The following is a 27,704-nucleotide window of genomic DNA, read 5'->3' on the forward strand; positions in this document are numbered from 1 at the left end:
AAATGGAATATTTGATGTGAAGCAATTGGAGCCTTAAATATGTCAATAATTCATAACATTTATTTTAATTCATTATTATTTTTTAGCAATGACAGTTTAAAACAAAAAATTTTGGGGATCCAAAAAGGCCCCACTCATAAGTGTTAGATCAATCAATCAATCAATCAATCAATAAATCAATGTTTATTTATATAGCCCTAAATCACAAGTGTCTCAAAGGGCTGCACAAGCCACAACGACATCCTCGGTACAGAGCCCACATAAGATAAGTTATATATACATATATTTTTTTTTACTTTGAACACTAAAGTCTCAAGCTCAATATCAGATCTTCTGTCATTATAAGTTTTTATAATTATTATATTTTTTTTCATTTATTTGTTTTATGCCTTTTTGGTCAAAAATAACAGTTTTTATAAGGCAAACACACAAAATATGAAATATTTTCCCCAAAAAAAGTTTTAAAGTAGAATATTTGATGTGAAGCAATTGGAGGTCAATAATTCATAACAACATTGATTCAATGTATTATTATTTTGAACAATGACAGTTTTTTTGTAAAAAAAAATAAATAAATACATTTTCGGGGATCCAAAAAGTCCTCACTCATAAAAGTTTTAAAAATAAGTCAAACTTTTTTTACTTTCAACACCAAAGTCTCTAACTCAATATAATATCTATCTGTCATCATAAGTATTTATATATTGTTTTATCCCTTTTTGTCAAAGAAAACATTGTTTTTTATAAGGCAAACACGCAAAATATGCAATGTTTTTCCCCCCAAAAAAGTTTAAGAATGGAACATTTGATTGAATCAATTAGAGTCTTAAATAGGTCAATAATTCATAACTTAAATAAATTATTATTTTTGGAGCGATGACAGTTTTAAAGAAAAAGAACAGCTTTAAAAAATTAGCTGCCTGCCACAAACGGCCCCCGGGCTGCACTTTGGACAGCCCTGTGTTGACGGGTGTTTTGCCCCTGCTTATTGTCTCTCAGGAGTCGTATGTGTGGAAGATGTACCAGGAGCGCTGCTGGGACTTCTTCCCTGCTGGGGACTGCTTCCGCAAGCAGTACGAGGACCAGCTGGGATAAGAACTCTGGCCCAGATGAAGACGTCAATAACGCCACGCTATGCACACTCTGACTGCACGCCTGCAGCAATCCGGTTTGAACCTTAACCTCACGGGAAATACCGCCTTTTTTTTTTTTTTTTTTTTAAACGATCCTGGCGTCTCCCACATCTCCTTACCGCGGTCCCTGAACGCATCATCTGTTAAACAGCCCCAAGGTGAGCGTGCGGACGCTGCGTTTTAGTGCCTATAGCAAAGTCACTGCTTTTGGATACGCTTTATTTACAGCGGGCGGGGTGGGGCCACTCTTTTCTGGGCCCCTCCACAAGCGGTGGTGGCCGTAAGAGCAGAGTGTGGTCAGTCAGCGTGTGAAGCGGCCGCACAGACACTTTGCACTCTCAAGTCTTACCACTCGTGTCTGTCTTCTTCCCACTTCTTACTATTTATTTTCCTGTGGAGGACATGTTGCACCACCTGTTTGCTCTCCCATGGCTTTGAGTGTGTGTTTACTCTCAGGTGTGAAGCAGCGACCCCACTGGACCGGTCTTTGGGTCCTGATAATAAAGGGGTTCACTCACGGGGTCATGTGTGCTCCTTTTGCATGCTTGTGGCTCCGCCCTTGTCTCTTCTGGGCCATGCCCACACAAGGTGAGGTTAATAAGAAGACCTTCAGTGTTGCCAGATGTATTTAGTGAGTGTCCAGACCCCGCTAGGTTCCGTATATCACGTGAGCTAGGGGTCATTAACCTTTTGGACCTCCACTACACCGGGGCCCTCCACTCGAATATTGACATTTTAACAGTATTCATCTGTTAGATCTAACGTACAGTTTGATAGGATAACCTTGTCAAGGTAGATTTATTTCTATAGCACATTTTTAAAACTGCCCCAAAGTGCTGTACAGATTAAAACAGAAAGGTAAAATAATACAAATAATAATAATAATCAAAATCACAATAAGCACAAAACATGCTATATATGAAACAGTTAAAATGCATAAAAATAGTGCAAAAAACAAAAGCGTAAAAGATTATAAATAATAAAAATCACAATACAAAACATTCTATATACAAAACAAAGTTCAAATGCATAAAAATAGTGCAAAAAAAAAAAGACATAAGGTAAAAGATTAAAAATAAAAAAAGATTACAGTAAATACAAAACATTCTATATATACAAAACATATAAAATGCATAAAAATTGTGCAAAAAAGACAAAAGGTAAAAGATTAAAATAAATACAAAACATTCTATATACAAAACATATCAAAAATGCATTAAAATAGTGCAAAAAAAACCACAAGGTAAAATATTTAATATAATAAAAATCACAATAAATACAAAACATACATATAATACAGTTAAAATGCATAAAAATAGTGCCAAAAAAACCGAAGGTAAAAGATAAAAACAATAAAAATCACAATAAATACAAAACATACATATATAAAACCATTAAAATACATAAAAATAGTGCAAAAAAGACAAAAGGTAAAATATAAAAAATTAAACAAATAATATTAAACATTCTACATATAAAACAGTTGAAATGCATGAAAATAGTGCAAAATAACAAAAGGTAAAAGATTTAAAAAAATAATACAAATCACAATACGAAACATTCTACATATAAAACACAGTTAAAATGTATATAAATAGTGCAAAAAACATACAGTAAGATTAAAGATAATAAAAATCACAGTAAATACAAAATATTTTACATATAAAACACAGTTAAAATGCATAAAAATAGTGCAAAAAAGACAAAATGTGAAAGATTAAAAATATTAAATATCACAAATACAAAGCATTCTACATATAAAGCGCAGTTAAAATGCATAAAAAATAGTGCAAAAAACAAAAAGTAAAAGATTAAAAATAATAAACATCACAATAAATATAAAACATTCTATATATAAAACATAGTTACAATGCATGCAAATAGTGCAAAAAGTAAAAGATTAAAAATAATGAAAATCAAGATAAATACAAAACATTCTACATATTACAGTTAAAATGCATAAAAGTAGTGCAAAAAAGACAAAAGATTAAACATTTTAAAATAATATGAAACATTCTACATATAAAACAGTTAAAATGCATAAAAATAGTGAGAGAAAAGACAAAACGGTAAAAGATTAAAAATAATAATCACAATAAATACAAAACATTCTACATATTAACAGTTAAAATGCATAAAAATAGTGGAAAAAAAAACAAGCGGATAAAATAAAAAATAATAAAAAAATACAAACATTCTATATATAAAACACAGTTCAAATAGATAAAAATATAAAAATGTACATGCATAAATCCAGCTCAGCTTGTGTTAAACGCCAGCGCAAATAAGTGAGTTTTTAAAGAAGATTCCCAAGTATGGAATGTCAAATGAAAGTAAAGCATGTTTATCTCAAAGAATATTATCAAGGCTTAGGTCAGGCTGATTTCAAATATGAGTAATGATAAAATATACTGTAAAAGAAGGGACTCATAAAAACTGATGAAAACTAAATGTACATACAATTAAGCAGTGCTAAATCAATAATAATTAATAATATATATGTTCCTAAACTGTCAATAAAATTTTAGTGCAAATAAAAATACAGCTTCACCATTTTAATCATCATTTTTTGCGCTTAAGAAATTTCTCTGTGACTTAAGCTCCAGACTTCTTCTGTTTGTCTGGTATTGACATTACTGCCACAAGTGGTGGAAAAGTGTAATACAACTAACAAATGTTTTCTGGCGGCCCAACAAGGGACTCTGATATAAGCGACAAATCCTGTGACACCTTTGGAGACATGGAAGCATTTATATTTTCCCATCTTAAAGCACTCCCAGGAAAGGAATTCTGCCTGGACCATATTTCGATACCTTTTGTCACCTTCGGTTGCCCGCTTAAGCACTTGGCGGGCAAGTAACGTTACAAATATCCATGTTAACAAAGCAAGCATGCCTGGTAGAAAGCACTCAAAAGTGGGGCTCCACCTTTCAAAATGTTATTTTGCATTAAATATGCCATATACATGCTACTGATTAGCATTAGCAATTTTACATGGCATGTTGCAATTTGTTAATGAAAACTACAACTTTGATTGTTGAGTAGCAGTATGGGTTGCCAGGTACCGTATGGGTTGAAATGTAAAAGGTAACACGTTTTGTTGCACCTTGATGTTTCCTGCGCTGCTTATCTAAAGCAAACATGTTGGGAGGAAGAAGAAGAAGATAAGGTTCTTTGTGTCCGTGTTTGTCCTGGGCGGGGGACGTCGTCCTTTGCCCCACCAGGGAAGGAAAACAAGAATCTTGATCATGGTTTTTACTGTCGGAGTGCCGCTCCTCTGCGGGGTCAAAGGTTAATGTGCGTGCTGCACCTCCAAAGTCAACATGGCGCCTTTCCCTGCTGGCCGCTATAAAGGGAGACCCCCCTGCCAGTGCGCCTCACCCTGCCCACGCCATGGCTTTTGTCGCTCCTCCTGGTTACCAGCCCGTCTACGGCCCTGTGAGTACTTCCTCTTACTGTGTACTGGAGTGGTCCCCATACCACTATTTTGCTACCGCTACCAAAATGTATTTTCATACTTTTCTAAATAAAGGGGACCACAAAAATGGCATTATTGGCTTTATTTGAACAAAAAATCTTAGGGTACATGAAACATATGTTTATTATTGCAATTTAGTCCTTAAATAAAATAGTGAACATACTACACAACTTGTCTTTTAGTAGTAAGTAAACAAACAAAGACTCCTAATTAGTCTGCTGACGTACGCAGTAACATATTGTGTCATTTATACACCTATTATTTTGTACACATTATAAAGGACAAGCTGTAAAAATTGATTATTAATCTACTTGTTCATTTACTGTTATCTGTTTATTTTCTGTTTTAACATGTTCTATCTACACTGTTAAAATGTAATAATCACTTATTCTTCTTTCATACTTTACATTAGTTTTGGATGATACCACACAGTTAGGTATCGATCCGATACCAAGTAGTTACAGGGTCATACATTCTTTCTTCTTTTCTTTCTTTAGTTTATTTCTATCATGAACACACTTACAGTATAATACGTCACACAGTTTCATATCAGTTCACTTTACATCATGTCCGAAAAGGAGTAGGAAGAAGCAAAGCTTATTTAATCCTACCCCTTTCCCACTTCAGAGTGTTTACAAATATATACGGTAAATTCATTTACTGACCTTTTTTATAATAGAATAACATCTGTGAATTAGTATACACAACAGTTTTGTAATATGTAATTAATTAATTCAGTCATTAACATACTGAGATGAAGAATATCTTATTTTCAATAAGGTTGAAAGTAATTCTCATAATCCTTCTTCTTTGTACTTTGTAAGCACCATTAATTTGAACAACCTCCTAAACTGCATCATATCAGTACATCGTTTAACTTCATTACTTAATCCATTCCATCGTTTAATTCCACATACTGATATGCTAAAGGTTGTAAGTGTTGTTCGTGCATACAAATGTTTTAAATTACATTTTCCTCTGAGGTTATATTTCTCCTCTTTAGTTGAGAAGAATTGTTGTACATCGTACATTGGTCATATTCAAAGTCTTCATGTGTCCAGGGACGTATTTACTGAGTTTATAAACATAATATTAGTTGTAAAAAAAAAAAAGGAAAAAAGATTATCAACGTAATCATAGTAGTATCGACTAGATTCGCTCTTGTACTTGGTATCATTACAGTGGATGTCAGGTGTAGATCCACCCATGGCATTTGTTTACCTTCAGGCGTGCGAGCTTGCTGTTAGCGGTTAGCTATTGTTATAACTTTACCTTTATCTTTACTTTTTAAGCCAAAATGCATCCATTCTCCCTTTTCTGTCTCCACACTGTGTCTGCTTGTAAGTACTCTGTGTGTGTGCACATGCTCCCCTGCTCGTAAAACCAGCAAGTTCATGACGTGACGACGTGCCGTCATGACCGTTGGGAAAAGAAAAAAAATAGAGAAAGGGTACTTTTCAAACAAAGTATAGTATCGTTTTTGATTCATAAGTACCGCGATACTATACCATACTGTACAACCCTAGTGTGTACACTAGGGCTGCAACTAACGATTAATTTGATAATCGATTAATCTGTTGATTATTACTTTGATTAATCGATTAATAATCGGATAAAAGAGACAAACTACATTTCTATCTTTTCCAGTATTGGAAAAAAAACAGCATACTGGCACCATACTTATTTTGATTATTGTTTCTCAGCTGTTTGTACATGTTGCAGTTTATAAATAAAGGTTTATTAAAAAAAAAAAAAAAGATAATTGCCTCTATAATCGCCAACTATTTTTATAATCGATTTTAATCGCTTTAATCGATTAGTTGTTGCAGCCCTAGTGTACACATGATGAAGTACTACTACCTGATGTCAGTGAGATTGTTGTCACCCCGACAGACCATCCCCTACTTGGGGCCCATCTATGGAGGTCTGAGGGAGGGAGCGTCCATCTACATCCACGGCTCTGTGCCGGACAACATCACCAGGTGAGGCCAGCAGTGTAAGAGTGTGGGAGTGTAAGAGTGCGGGAGTGTAAGAGTGCGGGAGTGGTCCTCTCTCATTGCTGACATTCAAATAACATTTACATTCCTTTCTGATACTTTTGTGTCGTTATGTTGTTTAAGTCACTCTAAAATATTTTCTGTCAAAATCTCCACATATTTGTCCAATTTGTTTGTGCTGTACACATTGTTTGTGTAATATAGTTTTAATGTCATTAACATTATAGTTTTATGTTAACTGTTATCATTTTTATGTTTGTTGTGTGTTAATATTCATGACCAAACCTCACCGCTCTTGTCACACCTCCCCAAACTTGTCACAATTGTTTGTGCTGCAAAATATTTAATAACAACTATATTAGTTCATATGTTATTAACTATTATAGTTTTGATGTTAACTATTATAGTTTTTATGTTAACTATTATAGTTTTTGTTTTTAACTATGATAGTTTTTATGTTCTTAACTATTATAGTTTTATGTCGTCATATATTATAATTTTTTATTAACTATTATAGTTTTTATGTTACTATTACAGTTTTTATGTTATTAAATATAGTTTTTTATTAACTATTATAGTTTTTAATTTAACTATTATAGATTTTATGTTATTAGCTTTTATTGTTTTTATGTTAACTATTCTAATTTTTATTATACTATTATAATTTGTATATTATTAACTATTTTAGTTTTTATGTTTAACTATTATAGTTTTTATGTTAACTATTATAGTTTTTGTTATTACCTATGATAGTTTTTATGTTGACTATTATAGTTTTTATGCTAAATATTATCATTTTTGTGTTAACTATTATCATTTTTATGTTTAACTATTTTAGTTATGTTATTAACTATTGTAGTTTTTGTTATTAACTATGATAGTTTTTATGTTATTAACTATTATACTTTTTATGTTATTAAATATTATAGTTTTTGTTATTAACTATTATATTGTTTGTTATTACCTATTATAGTTTTTACGTTATTAACTATTATAGTTTTTATGTTATTAGCTTGTATAGTTTTTATGTTAACTATTATAATTTTTGTTGTACTATTAGAATTTTTTTACATAAACTATTTTAGTTATGTTATTAACTATTATAGGTTTTATGTTAACTATTATAATTTTTATATTAACTATTTTAGTTTTTATGTTTAACTATTATAGTTTTTATATTAACTATTATAGTTTTTATTACCTATGATAGTTTTTATGTTAACTATTAGTTTTTATGTTATTAACTATTATAATTTTTATGTTAACTATTATGTTTATGTTATTACTTATTATAGTTATGTTATTAACTATTATGTTATGTTATTAACTATTATAGTTTTTATGTTATTAACCATCATAGTTTTTATGTTAACTATTATAGTTTTTATGTTAAGTATTATATTTTTTATGTTAACTATTTTATTTTTCATGTTATTAGCTTTTATAGTTTTTATGTTAACTATTATAATTTTTATTATACTATTATAATTTTTACATTATTAACTATTTTAGTCATGTTATTAACTATTATAGTGTTTATATTATTAACTATTATAGTTTTTGTTATTACCTATGATAGTTTTTATGTTAACTATTATAGTTTTTATCTTAACTATTATAGTTTTTATGTGATTGGCAACACTAAATTGGCCCTAGTGTGTGGATGTGAGTGTGAATGTTGTCTGTCTATCTGTGTTGGCCCTGCGATGAGGTGGCGACTTGTCCAGGGTGTACCCCGCCTTCCGCCCGATTGTAGCTGAGATAGGCTCCAGCGCCCCCCGCAACCCCAAAGGGAATAAGCGGTAGAAAATGGATGGATGGATGTTAACTATTATAGTTTTTATGTTATTAACTATTATAGTGTTTATAGTATTAACTATTATAGTTTTTATGTTATCTATTATAGTTTTTGTTATTAACTATGATAGTGTTTATGTTAGCTATTATAGTTTTTATGTTATTTACATTATACTTTTTATGTTATTAGCTATTATATTTTTTATGTTAACTATTAGTTTTTATGTTACTAGCTTTCATAGTTTGTATGTTAACTATTATAATTTTTATTATACTATTATAATTGTTATATTAACTATTTTAGTTATGTTATTACCTATTATAGTTTTTATGTTAACTATTATTGTTTTTATGTTATTAACTATTATAGTGTTTATATTATTAACTATTATAGTTTTAATGTTAACTATTATAGTTTTTGTTATTAACTATGATAGTTTTTATGTTTAACTATTATAGTGTTTATATTATTAACTATTATAGTTTTTGTTATTACCTATGATAGTTTTTAGGTTAACTATTATAGTTTTTATGTTATTAACTATTATAGTGTTTATATTATTAACTACCGGTATTATTAACGGGAAAGCACCAATGATTGTCACACACACACTAGGTGTGGCGAAATTATTCTCTGCATTTGACCCATCACCCTTGATCACCCCCTGGGAGGTGGGGGAGCAGTGAGCATAGTTTTTATGTTAACTATTATAGTTGTTGTTATTACCTATTATAGTTTTTATGTTAACTATTATAGTTTTTGTTATTAACTATTATGATTTGTATGTTATTAACTATCATAGTTTTTATGTTATTAAGTATTATAGTGTTTATGTTATTAACTATTTATTACTACCATTTTAGTGGACAAAAAGTGTTACAAATGAACAGGACAAGTTAGTGGAGATCTGACAAGGGGGGTGTGGGGGGTCTGGAGGACATCAGCAGTCAGTAAAAGTGTTTTAGAATCATAAAACAGCGTAAGGACACAAACAAAGTGTGTTAGGTAATAACTGCAAGCTGACTGTCTGCAGGTTCTTCATCAACCTGCTGTGTGGTCAGTCTGAGTCCAGTGACATCGCCCTCCACTTCAACCCTCGCTTTGATGGCAGAGACAAGGTGGTCTTCAACACGCGGCAGGGGGCGTCCTGGGACAAGGAGGAGAAGGTCCGGGACATGCCCTTCAGCAAGGGGAAGGCCTTTGAGATGGTCATCGTCTGCTCCTCACAAGGCTACCAGGTGTGACACTCTCACCCCCCGCTCACCTCGCCACCTGACTCACCACTTAATCCACCACCTGACTCACCGCCTGACTCACCACGTGGTCCCACAGGTCAAGGTGGACGGCAAAGACTTCCACACCTTCCAGCACCGCCTGCCTTGGGCCCGAGTGTGCGGCCTGCAGATCGGAGGAGATGTGTCCATCCAGACCATCAACATCATGGGGGTGAGACCCCAGTCTGTAGAACCTGGGCAACTCCCTGCAGGCGCTAAACATAAATACTAAAAACTGGTGAACGCACCTCGTTTATGTCAAATTAAGATCTTAGTCTTTTATTCTGAAAACATTTCTTAAAGGAAACATCCTCGGGATGTTGCAGAATCTTTCAACAAGATTTTCTATGTGCGGAAAACCAAAATATCTTATTTGAATCCTTATTTTTTTCATGGTAACAGTTTTAAAGCGCAATAGACCAAAACTAAATTCATGCTAAACTGAGCGACTTCTATAAAGTAATTAAAAATATCATGCAAATGTAAACAACAAATCAAGCTGACTAGCAAGAACATCATCTTCCTGGTCATGTGACGCATTTGTTACTCAACAGAATGTTTCCTTGGCAACAGCATTTGTGCACATCAAGGACACTTGATAACTTCTATAAAATAAACAATAAATAATGAACGAATAAAGCAAGCTTGCTAGCAAAATCAGTTACAATATGTTGAATACATTTCTATAAATAAATAAACAATACATAAATAAATAATACTGAACAAACAAAGATAGCTTGCAAAAACCGTTACAGTACTTTTATAAAATGAATAATACAAAAATAATAAATAAAAACAAATAAATAAAAACATGAATAAATTATACATTATTAAGGGAGAAATAAATAATGAACAAATAAGGCAAGAACAGTTACAGTATGTTGAGCAACTTCTATAAAATAAATAAGTAATACATAAATAATAAATAAACAAATAATGGAGAAATAAATAATGGAGAAAAAAAGCTTGCTAGCAAGATCAGTATGTAATCTAGCAAGATGCTAGCAAGATCAGTATGTAATGAAATGTATGTTGAATAAATTCTATAAATAAATTACTAAATACATAATTAAGAAATAAACAAATAATGAAAAAATAAAGCAAATTGGCAAGATCAGTTACAGCATGTTGAACAACTTCTATAGATAAACAATAGATAAATAAATACATAATAAATAAACAAACAAATAAATAATGAAAAAAAATAAAGTAAGCTAGCAAGATCAGTTACAGTGTGTTGGAATAAGTTCTATAAACAAATAAACAATGTATAAATATAATAATAATAATAATACATTATTAAGGGAGAAATAAATAATGAATAAATAAAGCAAGAACAGTAACAGTATATTGAGCAACTTCTATAAATAAATAAATAATACATAATAAATAAACAAATAATAGATTAATAAATAATGAAAAAATAAAGCAAGCTAGCAAAATCAGTTACAGCATGTTGAATAACTTCTATAAATAAACAATATATAAATTATAAATAAATACGTAATATATAAATAATGAAGAAATAAACAATAAATAATGAACAAATAAAGCAAGCTGGCAAGATTAGTTACAGTATGTTGAACAACTTCTATAAATAAACATATAATTAAATAAATACATAATAGATCAATAATAAACAAATAAATAATGAAGAAATAATAAATGATGAACAAATAAAGCACGATCAGTTACAGTATGTTGAACAACTTCTATAAATGAACAAATAAATTATAATGAGAAAGATTTGTTGCTAGGCAGAATGTTTCCATGGCAACAAGGAGAGGCAGCAGGAACAGAAAGTTAGACATGAAGGCACTTTGTCAAAAACAGCACAGTTGGCATTTTGAGACAAATTCATTTACTCATCAGTTTGTCAATGGATATGATCCATAAATTGTACTCTGCTCTTTGCAGGGCGGAGGAATGGGCGGAGGAATGGGCGGAGGCATTGGCGGAGGCATTGGCGTAAGTACATAATTTCCAGCATCCATCAATTCCTGTTTTGCCAAAGTGCTAAAGCAGCGTGTGTTGCTAGCAGGGATGTCAACCAGGAGGAGGTCCAGTGGTACGTTAGCTCAGTTCTTCATCTTTCATCTCAACGTGTTGCTGCAGAATGTCTTCACCTCTTTTTCCTTGTGCTGCAGGGAGGATACCCGGGCGGAGGCATGGACTGTGGAGTAAGATCTTCATCAAACATTTTTATTAGGAACGTATTTTCCCGGCCATAAAGCGCACCGATATTTAGGCCACACCCACCGGATTTGAGAAAAAAATAATATGTTTCCTTATATAAGTCGCACCGGACTATAAGCTGCAGGAAATATTCTGTAAATGTTTATTTACATACCCTAATTGTTTCCAAACGGTGTCTGTATTAGGGCAGTAAAATGGCCGATCAAACAAAACAAAAGTCATCGTCATGGACCCACTAGCTGCGCAAGTTAGCTCTCCAAAGTAATGTTTTGGTGAATTTATTGAGGAATTTGTGAAAGTGAAACAATACAAAAAGAGTGTCATTGTAAGTTCATAATACTAACAGACAAACCTGTTAGCATATTAGCGACGCAAGCTTGATTACATTACAATAGCACGTACAAATATGCATGAAAATCATCACACATGAAACGCTTTAAGTAAACATTGTTTTAGTTATATTGTAAAACTTACAAACGTTACTTGGAGTGATGAATGAAGAGTCCATATGAGTAGAAACACTATGGACGGTTATAATTACGGTTTAAGGATCGAAACAGGGATTACATTTACAACCTGCAGCACTTGTAGTGAGCGAACTTATCCAAAAGATGGCGCCGTAGTACAAACAATACAACACCTTTTCAGTGTCTTTGTCAGTGTTCTATGAAAACTATTTGTTGAATAAAGAACATTGTGACATTTTGGTGAATTTACAAAACTGAAACAATGCAAAAATATTTCTGTTGTAAGTGAATAATACTAACACAGACACTCGTAAACGTGTTGGCATATTAGCTAATGCTAGCAATCACACATGGGAAGCTTTACTAAGTAAGAATTGTTTTAGTTATATTGTAAAACTTACAAACGTTTCTTGGAGTGATGAATGAAGAATCCATACGAGTAGAAACGCAATGGACGGCTAGGAGACGGAACGGCACCGCTACTGTCAGGTTCAAACACTGATGACATCTATTAAACAAGACAAGAGGCAAAGAATTAAACAGAGACAGAATTCAATTTGGACTCAATATTGAGGAGAGTCGCCTGTACACTGTACCCTTGTACAGTATCTCAGCACGCTCTGCCAAAAGATTGCACGTCTCCTTCTTTTTATTTTGGACCCTCCCCGACCACATGGCCACCGCTGTTTCCAAAGGACAAAGGTCGCAAAAAGTTCACAGAAAAGGTCGTAAACAATTCACAGAAAAAGTCATTTCAAAAAGAGTTCGTAAAATAGTTCCAAAAGAGCTCGTAAAATACTTCAAAAAGAGGTCGTTTGGAAATTGGGCAGATCCTGTCATCTCTCCGCTTTGAAGTCCTTGGGTTAGAACAATATCTTTCTGTTGATTACCATACGTGAAAGAACACAGGAACACCTTCATGTTGCTTCCCCCCCCCCCCCCCCCCCCCCTACACAGTGGAGTTTTACGAGCCTTACTCTTGGTAGGTTTCAAAGACAGCTTTTGTCTTCTCACCAGTCACTCAAGGTAACACAAAGTTTTTGTGATAACTTAGAAACAATTATTCTAACAGCTACTTCCAGTTCAAATCTTTAGACAGCAGGAAACGCTCATAGGCATTCACCAAGCAGCACTTGCAGTGAGCAACTCGTCCAAAAGATGGCGCCATAGCTCGAACAATAACACATTTCAGTGTCTTTCCTTTGTTTATTTTTAAACTATTTGTATTGTGGTCGTCAGCGAAGAAAAATCCATATATTAGCCTCACCGGCCTATAAGCCGCAAAAATATATACGTTGCGAAATGAGTTATTTACTCAGAAATATTATGTAAATGTTTATTTACATACTTTAATTGTTTCCAAACGCTGTCTGTAACAGGGCTGTAAAACGGCTGATCAAACAAAACAGAAGTCATGGTCATGGACCCACTAGCCGCGCAAGCTAGCTCTCCAATCAGCTAAACAGACTCAATAACTCCACGGTGACGTTTTGGTGAATTTACTGAGGAATTTGTGAATTTGTCTATTTTAGTGACATTTCATCTGTTTTAAGTGACATTACATCTATTTTAAGTGACATTACATCTTTTTTAAGTGACATTACATCTATTTTAAGTGACATTACATCTTTTTTAAGTGACATTACATCTATTTTAAGTGACATTTCATCTATTTTTAAGTGACATTTCATCTGTTTTAAGTGACATTACATGTGTTTTAAGTGACATTTCATCTGTTTATGTGACATTTCATCTGTTTAGTTGACAATACATCTTTTTTAAGTGACATTACATGTGTTTTAAGTGACATTACATGTGTTTTAAGTGACATTACATGTGTTTTAAGTGACATTACATGTGTTTTAAGTGACATTTCATGTGTTTTAAGTGACATTTCATCTGTTTTAAGTGACAATACATCTATTTTAAGTGACAACACATCTGTTTTAAGTGGCATTACGTCTGTTTTAAGTGACATTGCATCTATTTTAAGTGACATTACATCCATTTTTAAGTGACATTTCATCTGTTTAAAGTGACAATACATTATGTTGAGTGACATTACATCTGTTTTAAGTGCCATTTCATCTATTTTAAGTGGCATTACGTCTGTTTTAAGTGACATTTCATCTGTTTTAAGTGACATTACATCTATTTTAAGTGACATTACATGTGTTTTAAGTGACAATACATCTATTTTAAGTGACATTACATCCGTTTTAAGTGCCATTTCATCTATTTTAAGTGGCATTACGTCTGTTTTAAGTGACATTTCATCTGTTTTAAGTGACATTTCATCTGTTTTAAGTGACATTACATCTATTTTAAGTGACATTACATGTTTGAAGTGACATTACATGTGTTTTAAGTGACATTTCATCTGTTTTAAGTGACATTACATCTATTTTAAGTGACATTACATCTATTTTAAGTGACATTACATGTGTTTTAAGTGACACTACATCTGTTTTAAGTGACAATACATCTATTTTAAGTGACAACACATCTGTTTTAAGTGGCATTACGTCTGTTTTAAGTGACATTGCATCTATTTTAAGTGACATTACATCCATTTTTAAGTGACATTTCATCTGTTTAAAGTGACAATACATCTATTTGAAGTGACAACACATCTGTTTTAAGTGGCATTTCACCTGTTTTAAGTGACAATACATCTATTTTGAGTGACATTACATCTGTTTTAAGTGACATTACATCTATTTTAAGTGACATTACATCTGTTTAAAGTAACATTAAGTGTTTTAAGTGACATTACATGTGTTTTAAGTGACATTACATCTGTTTTAAGTGACATTACATCTATTTTAAGTGACATTACATCTGTTTTAAGTGACAATACATCTATTTTAAGTGACAACACATCTGTTTTAAGTGGCATTACGTCTGTTTTAAGTGACATTGCATCTATTTTAAGTGACATTACATCCATTTTTAAGTGACATTTCATCTGTTTAAAGTGACAATACATCTATTTTGAGTGACATTTCATCTATTTTAAGTGGCATTACGTCTGTTTTAAGTGACATTTCATCTGTTTTAAGTGACATTACATCTATTTTAAGTGACATCACATGTGTTTTAAGTGACAATACATCTATTTTAAGTGACATCACATCCGTTTTAAGTGCCATTTCATCTATATTAAGTGGCATTACGTCTGTTTTAAGTGACATTTCATCTGTTTTAAGTGACATTTCATCTGTTTAAAGTGACAATACATCTATTTTAAGTGACATTACATCCGTTTTAAGTGCCATTTCATCTATTTTAAGTGGCATTACGTCTGTTTTAAGTGACATTTCATCTGTTTTAAGTGACATTTCATCTGTTTTAAGTTACATTACATCTATTTTAAGTGACAATACATCTATTTTAAGTGACAACACATCTGTTTTAAGTGGCATTACGTCTGTTTTAAGTGACATTGCATCTATTTTAAGTGACATTACATCCATTTTTAAGTGACATTTCATCTGTTTAAAGTGACAATACATTATTTTGAGTGACATTACATCTGTTTTAAGTGCCATTTCATCTATTTTAAGTGGCATTACGTCTGTTTTAAGTGACATTTCATCTGTTTTAAGTGACATTACATCTATTTTAAGTGACATTACATGTGTTTTAAGTGACAATACATCTATTTTAAGTGACATTACATCTGTTTTAAGTGCCATTTCATCTATTTTAAGTGGCATTACGTCTGTTTTAAGTGACATTTCATCTGTTTTAAGTGACATTTCATCTGTTTTAAGTGACATTACATGTGTTTGAAGTGACATTACATGTGTTTTAAGTGACATTTCATCTGTTTTAAGTGACATTACATCTATTTTAAGTGACATTACATCTATTTTAAGTGACATTACATCTGTTTTAAGTGACAATACATCTATTTTAAGTGACAACACATCTGTTTTAAGTGGCATTACGTCTGTTTTAAGTGACATTGCATCTATTTTAAGTGACATTACATCCATTTTTAAGTGACATTTCATCTGTTTAAAGTGACAATACATCTATTTTGAGTGACATTTCATCTATTTTAAGTGGCATTACGTCTGTTTTAAGTGACATTTCATCTGTTTTAAGTGACATTACATCTATTTTAAGTGACATCACATGTGTTTTAAGTGACAATACATCTATTTTAAGTGACATCACATCCGTTTTAAGTGCCATTTCATCTATATTAAGTGGCATTACGTCTGTTTTAAGTGACATTTCATCTGTTTTAAGTGACATTTCATCTGTTTAAAGTGACAATACATCTATTTTAAGTGACATTACATCCGTTTTAAGTGCCATTTCATCTATTTTAAGTGGCATTACGTCTGTTTTAAGTGACATTTCATCTGTTTTAAGTTACATTACATCTATTTTAAGTGACAATACATCTATTTTAAGTGACAACACATCTGTTTTAAGTGGCATTACGTCTGTTTTAAGTGACATTGCATCTATTTTAAGTGACATTACATCCATTTTTAAGTGACATTTCATCTGTTTAAAGTGACAATACATTATTTTGAGTGACATTACATCTGTTTTAAGTGCCATTTCATCTATTTTAAGTGGCATTACGTCTGTTTTAAGTGACATTTCATCTGTTTTAAGTGACATTACATCTATTTTAAGTGACATTACATGTGTTTTAAGTGACAATACATCTATTTTAAGTGACATTACATCTGTTTTAAGTGCCATTTCATCTATTTTAAGTGGCATTACGTCTGTTTTAAGTGACATTTCATCTGTTTTAAGTGACATTTCATCTGTTTTAAGTGACATTACATGTGTTTGAAGTGACATTACATGTGTTTTAAGTGACATTTCATCTGTTTTAAGTGACATTACATCTATTTTAAGTGACATTACATCTATTTTAAGTGACATTACATCTGTTTTAAGTGACAATACATCTATTTTAAGTGACAACACATCTGTTTTAAGTGGCATTACGTCTGTTTTAAGTGACATTGCATCTATTTTAAGTGACATTACATCCATTTTTAAGTGACATTTCATCTGTTTAAAGTGACAATACATCTATTTGAAGTGACAACACATCTGTTTTAAGTGGCATTTCACCTGTTTTAAGTGACAATACATCTATTTTGAGTCACATTACATCTGTTTTAAGTGACATTACATCTATTTTAAGTGACATTACATCTGTTTAAAGTAACATTAAGTGTTTTAAGTGACATTTCATGTGTTTTAAGTGACATTTCATCTGTTTTAAGTGACATTACATCTATTTTAAGTGACATTACATCTATTTTAAGTGACATTACATCTGTTTTAAGTGACAATACATCTATTTTAAGTGACAACACATCTGTTTTAAGTGGCATTACGTCTGTTTTAAGTGACATTGCATCTATTTTAAGTGACATTACATCCATTTTTAAGTGACATTTCATCTGTTTAAAGTGACAATACATCTATTTTAAGTGACATTACATCCATTTTAAGTGCCATTTCATCTATTTTAAGTGGCATTACGTCTGTTTTAAGTGACATTTCATCTGTTTTAAGTGACATTTCATCTGTTTTAAGTGACATTTAATCTGTTTTAAGTTACATTACATCTATTTTAAGTGACATTGCATGTGTTTTAAGTGACATTACATCTGTTTTAAGTGACAATACATCTATTTTAAGTGACAACACATCTGTTTTAAGTGGCATTACGTCTGTTTTAAGTGACATTGCATCTATTTTAAGTGACATTACATCCATTTTTAAGTGACATTTCATCTGTTTAAAGTGACAATACATCTATTTTAAGTGACAACACATCTGTTTTAAGTGGCATTTCACCTGTTTTAAGTGACAATACATCTATTTTGAGTCACATTACATCTGTTTTAAGTGACATTACATCTATTTTAAGTGACATTACATCTGTTTAAAGTAACATTAAGTGTTTTAAGTGACATTTCATGTGTTTTAAGTGACATTTCATCTGTTTTAAGTGACATTACATCTATTTTAAGTGACATTACATCTATTTTAAGTGACATTACATCTGTTTTAAGTGACAATACATCTATTTTAAGTGACAACACATCTGTTTTAAGTGGCATTACGTCTGTTTTAAGTGACATTGCATCTATTTTAAGTGACATTACATCCATTTTTAAGTGACATTTCATCTGTTTAAAGTGACAATACATCTATTTTAAGTGACATTACATCCATTTTAAGTGCCATTTCATCTATTTTAAGTGGCATTACGTCTGTTTTAAGTGACATTTCATCTGTTTTAAGTGACATTTCATCTGTTTTAAGTGACATTTAATCTGTTTTAAGTTACATTACATCTATTTTAAGTGACATTGCATGTGTTTTAAGTGACATTACATCTGTTTTAAGTGACAATACATCTATTTTAAGTGACAACACATCTGTTTTAAGTGGCATTACGTCTGTTTTAAGTGACATTGCATCTATTTTAAGTGACATTACATCCATTTTTAAGTGACATTTCATCTGTTTAAAGTGACAATACATCTATTTTAAGTGACAACACATCTGTTTTAAGTGGCATTTCACCTGTTTTAAGTGACAATACATCTATTTTGAGTGACATTACATCTGTTTTAAGTGACATTACATCTATTTTAAGTGACATTACATCTGTTTAAAGTGACATTAAGTGTTTTAAGTGACATTACATGTGTTTTAAGTGACATTACATCTGTTTTAAGTGACATTACATGTGTTTTAAGGGACATTACATCTGTTTTAAGTGACATTACATGTGTTTAAGTGACATTACATGTGTTTTAAGTTACATTACATCTAGTTAAAGTAACATTAAATGTGTTTTAAGTGACAATACATCTATTTTAAGTGACATTACATCTATTTTAATGTACCAATGTCACACACACACTAGGTTTGATGAAATTTGTCCTATGCATTTAACCCATCCCCTTGTTCACCCCCTGGGAGGTGAGCGGAGCAGTGAGCAGCAGCGGTGGCCGCGCTCGAGAATCATTTTTGGTGATTTAACCCCCAACACTATTAGCTAATGCTAACGATACTAGCTTGATTACATTGCGATAGCACGTACAAATATGCATGAAAACACTCCTATACACATCACACATGGGACAGTTTAGTAAGTAAGAATAGTTTTAGTTGTATTGTAAAACATACAAACATTGCTTGGAGTGATGAATGAAGAATACACTCGAGTAGAAACACTATGGTTAATTAGCAGATGATACGGCACTTCTACTTCCGGTTCAAAGATTTAAACGGCAGGAATTCCCGTTCAACCTGAAGTGAGAGAACCCGTCCAAAAGATGTCACCGTAGCACAAACAATAACACAACTTTTCAGTATCTCTGCTTGTGTTTCATGAAACTATTTGCATTACGGCCGTGAGCGATAAATAATCCATAAATTAGCCGCCATGTTTTATAAGCTGCTGGGTTCAAAGCGTAGGTTTATAGGCCAGGAAATACAGGGGTATAAAAGAGAATGTCAGCATTAAAGCTTCTTTCTTCACAGGGGGGTTACCCAGCAGACTGTGGGGGGGTGAGTATCATCAGGAAGGTAAATCAGTGATGTGATGAGACGCTAATGAAGTGGTGATGTGTGCTTCACAGCAGGGGGCATGTCCTGGAGGAACTATGGTGTGCAGCTTTCTTTCCCCTACAAGAAGTATTTCATGTGAAAGATGAGACTTCATTTCAAGTGTTTTTCTTTCTTGCCAGGGAGGATTCCCAGGATCCAACCTGCCCGTGAGAACTCATTCATGTTCATCAATTATGGCTTATGATGATGATTATTGTTATGATTGTTGTTGTTGTTGTTGCTGCAGAGTATGGGAGGCCAGCCCGTCTACAACCCAGTAAGTAAGAACTCTTTGGAACCAAACTCTCCTAAATCTGCTAGGAAGTCTGACAGGAAGTTGTTGTCTGCAAAACACTCACTTCCTGTCCTCACATCTAAATGTCCTCCAATGAGCACGCAATTTCTTCTATTTACAAAAGGTCGACAGCTCGCGGCTACACAACAGCTAAGCACACAATAGCACACAAGATAGACATGTGTAATAATCATTGAACAATAAAATGTGACAAGTGTCAATATAAACAAATAATGATAGTTACATATTACTTACACATACAAAGTCTCCAAGGCAGAAGCTTAATAGAAAGTATCCAGGAACAAACGTGTCCGCATCATCCAACTTACTGTATCATGCATTCAATTTCATGAAGTCTTGTGTTGCTAAAAACTGTTATCATTCCACTTCACCTTAAAGACAGCATAAATCTATTCCAGACAGTTAATAAAAAGGTCAGAGTTTGTATTGTGTTTGACTCATTTCACTTGATCAAACCTTTTCTAACCTTTCACACCACTAAATGATACAAGTAGGTAGGATTCTTACAGATATCGTATCAGATCAATATCTTTATAGGGTATTGGGTATGGTATTGGAAGTGAAAAAGTGGTACTTTGTCCTTACATGTGGTGAAAAGTAGTCAAAGAATGTATTTTTGTCGTGCAGACCATTCCTTACTCCAGCCTGATCCCAGGAGGAATGTTCTCCAAGAGGACGCTGGTCATCAGAGGCACGGTGCCCTACAACGCTAACAGGTAAGTCTTCTTCATTTCAAATGCTTACAGTTAGGACACTAGCCAGATAGCAGCAAGTAATAACAAGCAAGTACGACTCTTAGGTGTGTCAAGCACCAAAATATGAGTCTGAGGTGTATACCTGTAAAATATGTCAAATAGAAAGTTAGCATGCTAACAGTTAGCATGTGTCAAGTACCAAAATATGAGTCTGAGGTGTATACCTGTAAAAGTTGTTAGGGAAAAGTTAGCATGCTAACAGTTAGCATGTGTCAAGTACCAAAATATGAGTCTGAGGTGTATACCTGCAAAATTTGTTAGAAAAAAGTTAGCATGCTAACAATTAGCATGTGTCAAGTACCAAAATATGAGTCTGAGGTGTATACCTGTAAAATGTGTTAGGAAAAGGTAGCATGCTAACATTTAGCATGTGTCAAGTACCAAAATATGAGTCTGAGGTGTATACCTGCAAAATTTGTTAGAAAAAAGTTAGCATGCTAACAATTAGCATGTGTCAAGTACCAAAATATGAGTCTGAGGTGTATACCTGTAAAATGTGTTAGGAAAAGGTAGCATGCTAACATTTAGCATGTGTCAAGTATCAAAATGTGAGTCTGAGGTGTATACTTGCAAACATTTTTTAGAACAAAGTTAGCATGTGTCAAGTACCAAAATATGACTGAAGTCTATACTTGTAAAAAAAAAATGTTTTTAAAAAGTTAGCATGCTAACCGTTAGCATGTGTCAAGTACCAAAATATGAGTCTGAGGTGTATACCTGTAAAATGTGTTAGGAAAAGGTAGCATGCTAACATTTAGCATGTGTCAAGTACCAAAATATGAGTCTGAGGTGTATACCTGCAAAATTTGTTAGAAAAAAGTTAGCATGCTAACAATTAGCATGTGTCAAGTACCAAAATATGAGTCTGAGGTGTATACCTGTAAAATGTGTTAGGAAAAGGTAGCATGCTAACAATTAGCATGTGTCAAGTATCAAAATGTGAGTCTGAGGTGTATACTTGCAAACATTTTTTAGAACAAAGTTAGCATGTGTCAAGTACCAAAATATGACTGAAGTCTATACTTGTAAAAAAAAAAAATGTTTTTAAAAAGTTAGCATGCTAACCGTTAGCATGTGTCAAGTACCAAAATATGAATCTGAGGTGTATACCTGCAAACAGTTAGCATGTGTCAATTACCAAAATATGAGTCTGAGGTGTATAGCTGTAAACTGTGTTAGAAAAAGTTAGCTTGCTAACAGTTAGCATGTGTCAAGTACCAAAATATGACTGAAGTGTATACCTGTAAAATGTCTTAGAAAAAAGTTAGCATGTGTTAAGTACCAAAATATGAGTCTGAGGTGTATACCTGCAATTTTTTTTAGAACAAATTTGTAAAATATGTGGAAAAATAGTTAGCATGCTAACTTTTAGCATATAACTATGTACAGTATATAACTGAGGTGTACACCTGTAGAAAAGAAGCTAATTTAGGTATGAGTAGTACAAGCTGCCTCACAATTAGAGATGTGATGAGATAAATGCTTTAAAATGTAATATCGGAAATAACCGGTATCGTTTTTTTTAATTATCGGTATCGTTTTTTTTTTTATTAAATCAACATAAAAAACACAAGATACACTTACAATTAGTGCACCAACCCAAAAAAACCTCCCTCCCCCATTTACAATCATTCACACAAAAGGGTTGTTTCTTTCTGTTATTAATATTGTGGTTCCTACATTATATATCAATATATATCAATACAGTCTGCAAGGGATACAGTCCGTAAGCACACATGATTGTGCGTGCTGCTGGTCCACTAATAGTACTAACCTTTAACACTTAATTTTACTCATTTTCATTAATTACTAGTTTCTATGTAACTGTTTACTTTCTTTTTTATTCAAGAAAATGTTTTTAATTTATTTATCTTATTTTATTTTATTAATATTTTTAAAAAAAGGACATTATCTTCACCATACCTGGTTGTCCAAATTAGGCATAATAATGTGTTGATTCCACGACTGTATATATCGGTATCGATAATTAAGAGTTGGACAATATCGGATATCTGCAAAAAGCCATTATCGGACATCCCTACTCACAATGAAACTGCTATCATGCTAACATGCCCCACGCTAAATGTACGTGTTCAGGATCAGCATCAACCTGATGGCGAGCAGGACGCGAGACATCGCCCTGCACGTGAACCCCCGGCTGAAGGAGGGCGTGGTGGTGAGGAACAGTCTGATCGCTGGTCGCTGGGGTGCAGAAGAGCGCCAGCTGAGCAACAACAACAATCCCTTCAAGGAGGGACAACCTTTTGACGTGAGTCACCTCTCCTTCTTCCCCTCCCCTCACCCTCCTGGTCCTCACCCTCCTGGTCCTCTCCTCAGGTGTCCATCCGCTGTGGCAGCGACCGCTTCAAAGTCTTCGTCAACGGCCAGCCGCTCTTTGACTTCTCACACCGCCTGCAGGCTGTGGGAGACATCGACACGCTGGAGGTGGACGGCGACGTGCAGATCTCATACATCCAATTCTGAAGCATGTCACACACACATCGCCATGGAAACCAGACAGGTTTGTAGAAAAGGACAAGTTTATAAGAAGTGACACAATAAAGGCGAAGGCACTTCAGTCCACATTCAACATGAAGCTCACTTCTTCTCACAATATTTACAGTCAATAAGTGCCTTGTTGACAACTTCCTGTCTTCTTTTCCAAGGAGCAGGAAGCGCTCCAACTCAGGGTGTGACGGTACGAGTCCACCGCCTAGACCTTGGCCGCGATGTGCCAAGGAGAGGTCAGAGCTTGAAATCCTTCCGTTGTTAGTCGCCGTGAAACACCACGAAAGCATTGTTCAGGTACAAGCTTCATTGCGAAAAACTAATAGTTAGCATGTGTCAAATACCAAAATACATGACTGAAAGCTACTAAAAGGGCTAAAAAGCTGGCATGCTAACATTAGCTTGCGTCGAGAGCCAAAGTATTTGACTGAGGTGTATGCCTGTAAAATTAGCAAAAAATAAAGCTGGAATGCAAAGATCAGCATGCTAACAGCATTAGCATACCTCAAGTACCAAAATATTTGACTGAAAAATGAGCAAAACAACAAGCGTGCTAACATTAGTATGTGTCAAGTACCAAAATATATGACTGAAATGTAGACCTGTAAAATTAACAAAAAAAAAGCCAGGATGCTAATGTTAGCATGTGTTAAGAACAAAAATGTATAATTGTAAAATGAGCTTTAAAGAAAAGCTAGCATGCTAACAATAATGTGTGAAGTATCAAAGTAGGACTCTTGACATGTTTGCCTGTAGTGATCCAAAATGCTAATGTTAGTATGCTAGTGGTTTTTTGTGCTAATTAACATGTCAAGTACCAAAAAAATATGACTGAAATGTATACCTGTAAAATGACTTTTTTTTTAAAAAGCTAGCATGCTAACATTAGCATTGGTGAAGTACCAAAGTACTAAGTATATGACTCTGAGGTCTATGCTTGCAAAATACTCAAAAATAGTTAGCATGTTAACATTAGCATGCATCAAGTATAAAATATATGACCCTGAGGTGTATGTCTGTAAAATGATCAAAAAATAGTTAGCATGTTAATATTAGCATACGTCAAGTACTCTGAACCTTTAAAATTAGCACCGAAAAAAAGTTAGCCATTTGCATGTTAATGATAACATGCTAACATTTTTAAGTACCAAAATGTAAGACTGAGTATTCAGTCCTTGTGTTGTTGCGTCACTACATAGCGGATTAAAATGTTTTTAAAATATTTGTCTGCTTTTAAGCACACGACTGAGCTTCACTTCAACCAATAAGAAACTGAACAAATATAATAAGATGTAATGCTACTTAAAATAGATGTAATTTGACTTGAAATAGATGTGATGTCACTTAAAATAAATGAAATGTCACTTAAAATAGATGTAATGTCACTTAAAATGGATGTAATTTGACTTGAAATAGATGTAATGTTACTTAATGCCACTTAAAACAGATGTAATGTCACTTAGTATGTAATTTGACTTAAAATAGAAGTAATTTGACTTGAAATAGATTTAATGTGACTTAAAATAGATGCAATGTCACTTAAAATAGATTAAATGTCCCTTAAAATGTAATGCTACTTAAAATAGATTTAATGCCACTTAAAACAGATGTAATGTCATTTAAAATAGATGTAATGTCCCTTAAAATGTAATGCTACTTAAAATAGATGTAATGTCACTTAATGCCACTTAAAACAGATGTAATGTCACTTAGTATGTAATTTGACTTAAAATAGAAGTAATTTGACTTGAAATAGATTTAATGTGACTTAGAAATAGATGTAATTTGACTTAAAATAGATTCAATGTTACTTAATGTCTCTTAAAACAAATTTAATTTGACTTAAAATAGATGTAATGTCAATTAAAATAGATGTAATTTGACTTAAAATGTAATGCTACTTAAAATAGATTTAATGCCACTTAAAATAGATGTAATTTGACTTAAAATGTAATGCTACTTAAAGTAGATATGTCCCTTATTTAAAAAAAATTAAGTATGACTTATAGTTTCAGTGAGCAAGAATGGTCATGCAGCCATGAACATTAATGAACATTAGTTCCACTTCTAACATTTGGATGGAAGTATTTTTGTCACGTTGTATTTAGAAAGCCTAAAAATAGTTCTAGCAAGCAATGATGTCGCACCGTCACACCCACTTACATCTCCTCCACGTGGAACAAGCAATGATGTCACACCCACTTACATCTCCTCCACGTGGAACAAGCAATGATGTCACACCCACTTACATCTCCTCCACGTGGAACAAGCAATGATGTCACACCCACTTACATCTCCTCCACGTGGAACAAGCAATGATGTCACACCCACTTACATCTCCTCCACGTGGAACAAGCAATGATGTCACACCCACTTACATCTCCTCCACGTGGAACAAGCAATGATGTCACACCCACTTACATCTCCTCCACGTGGAACAAGCAATGATGTCACACCCACTTACATCTCCTCCACGTGGAACAAGCAATGATGTCACACCCACTTACATCTCCTCCACGTGGAACAAGCAATGATGTCACACCCACTTACATCTCCTCCACGTGGAACAAGCAATGATGTCACACCCACTTACATCTCCTCCACGTGGAACAAGCAATGATGTCACACCCACTTACATCTCCTCCACGTGGAACAAGCAATGATGTCACACCCACTTACATCTCCTCCACGTGGAACAAAAGTAGGAACAAAGTTTGGTATAAAAAGTGCAAAAGTAGAAAAATGAGCGTATGAAAAAGTCGCTGTGCTTCTGCTGCGAGGAATCGAACCTGCGGTCGTTTGCTGCTTGGAGAAAAAGTTCTTCAGCTGCGGTTGCCGTGACAACGTGATCACTGCCAGGGAACTTTGTGTGAGTCCTCCAGCGGCTCTGCGGTGTGTCTGAGTGGCAGGGAGGAAGTGGGCGTGTCCAGACTCTCCAGGGAGGCGTGCTGGGGACACAAGACGTAGCGGTTGGGGCGATGCACCTCCACCGCCGTGCTCTCCAGACCCTTCAGGCACAAGGGGGAGGAGCCTCCCGCCGCCCCCGCCTCCACCTCCACGCAGGAGTCGTCCATGTTGACGTAGAGGATCTCCTCAGGGTCCTGGGAGTCCGGCAGCTCCTCCAAAGTCTTCTCCAGCTCACCTCGCAGAACCTCGAAGGACGGACGATCTTTTGGACTCAACAGCCAGCAGGAGAACATCAGAGCGTATCTGAGGAGCGATACAGCACCGATTAGTGAGACCACTGATATACAGCACTGGTTAGTAGAACCATACCACAGTGATATCGAAACAATACACATATGGGATGAAATCAGCTTGTGTGGAAAATGTGTGATATCGTGTGCGATACAAGTAGCATTTTTACCTGTGTGTGATATCACGTGTGATGCAAGTAGTGCATTTACTTGTGTGCTATCACATGTGATTAAAGTGGCGCGTTTACCTGTGTGATATCATGTGCGATACAAGCAGTCCTGCAGCGGGTTTACTATGTGTGATACAAGTAGTGTGTTTACTTGTGTGATATAAGAAGTGTGTTTACTTGTGTGATATCATGTGATATACAAGTAGTGTGTTCTTGTATGTGATGTGCGATACAAGTAGCGTGTTTACTTGTGTGATATGTGATATACAAGTAGTGTGTTCTTGTATGTGATACAAGTAGCTGTTTGCTTGTGTGTGATATTCTGTGTGATACAAGTAGCATGTTGTTCCTTGTGTGTGATATCAAGTGTGATAGAAGTAGCGTGTTTACTTGGGTGTGATATCATGTGTGATACAAGTAGCGTGTTAACTTGTGTGTGATAGAAGTAGTGTGTTTACTTGTGTGTGATACAAGTAGCACGTTTACCTGTGTGTGATACAAGTAGTGTGTTATGTGTGATACAAGTAGCGTGTTTACTTGTGTGTGATATCATGTGTGATACAAGTAGCGTGTTTACTTGTGTGTGATATCATGTGTGATACAAGTAGCACTTTACCTGTGTGTGATACAAGTAGCGTGTTTAATTGTGTGTGATACAAGTAGCGTGTTTACTTGTGTGATACAAGTAGCGTGTTTACTTGTGTGTGATATCATGTGTGATACAAGTAGCGTGTTAACTTGTGTGTGATACAAGTAGCACGTTTACCTGTGTGTGATACAAGTAGTGTGATACAAGTAGCG

At 33.8% G+C, this 27,704-nt stretch overlaps 3 protein-coding genes across 3 annotated transcripts in view; 2 read left to right on the forward strand and 1 right to left on the reverse strand.

Moving 5' to 3' along the window:
- Nucleotides 1-2,310, forward strand: part of ryr1b (ryanodine receptor 1b (skeletal)) — a 187,908-nt gene extending 185,598 nt beyond the window's left edge. Inside the window, exon 107 of the mRNA XM_061972366.1 lies at nucleotides 1,000-2,310. Coding sequence (XP_061828350.1) covers nucleotides 1,000-1,095 — 96 coding nt within the window. The 3' untranslated portion in view covers nucleotides 1,096-2,310. The remainder of the gene's footprint in view (nucleotides 1-999) is intronic.
- Nucleotides 2,311-4,389: 2,079 nt separating this feature from the next.
- LOC133614426 (galectin-4-like) lies at nucleotides 4,390-23,643 on the forward strand. The gene is made up of 14 exons (XM_061972368.1): nucleotides 4,390-4,571; nucleotides 6,505-6,593; nucleotides 9,440-9,644; nucleotides 9,739-9,852; nucleotides 11,598-11,648; nucleotides 11,722-11,748; nucleotides 11,828-11,860; nucleotides 19,892-19,918; nucleotides 19,990-20,016; nucleotides 20,098-20,124; nucleotides 20,205-20,234; nucleotides 20,901-20,989; nucleotides 23,126-23,297; nucleotides 23,366-23,643. Exons 1-14 carry the CDS (start codon nucleotides 4,527-4,529, stop codon nucleotides 23,510-23,512), a joined length of 1,083 nt encoding a protein of 360 aa, XP_061828352.1. The 5' UTR covers nucleotides 4,390-4,526; the 3' UTR covers nucleotides 23,513-23,643.
- The window catches only part of axl (AXL receptor tyrosine kinase), a 75,284-nt gene continuing 71,130 nt past the window's right edge, over nucleotides 23,551-27,704 (reverse strand). The window contains exon 20 of the mRNA XM_061972369.1: nucleotides 23,551-26,746. Within this exon, the coding sequence (XP_061828353.1) occupies nucleotides 26,386-26,746 (361 nt within the window). The 3' untranslated portion in view covers nucleotides 23,551-26,385. The remainder of the gene's footprint in view (nucleotides 26,747-27,704) is intronic.

This window comes from Nerophis lumbriciformis, linkage group LG17, assembly GCF_033978685.3.
Source record: "Nerophis lumbriciformis linkage group LG17, RoL_Nlum_v2.1, whole genome shotgun sequence".
Lineage (NCBI taxonomy): Eukaryota > Metazoa > Chordata > Actinopteri > Syngnathiformes > Syngnathidae > Nerophis > Nerophis lumbriciformis.

Excerpts from the sequence above, each read along its gene's own strand:
- LOC133614426 (XM_061972368.1), top strand. The coding sequence starts at position 4,527 with ATGGCTTTTGTCGCTCCTCCTGGTTACCAGCCCGTCTACGGCCCT. Across the intron at positions 6,594-9,439 it reads GTGCCGGACAACATCACCAG|GTTCTTCATCAACCTGCTGT; the intron begins GTGAGGCCAGCA and ends GACTGTCTGCAG. Across the intron at positions 11,861-19,891 it reads GCGGAGGCATGGACTGTGGA|GGGGGTTACCCAGCAGACTG; the intron begins GTAAGATCTTCA and ends CTTTCTTCACAG.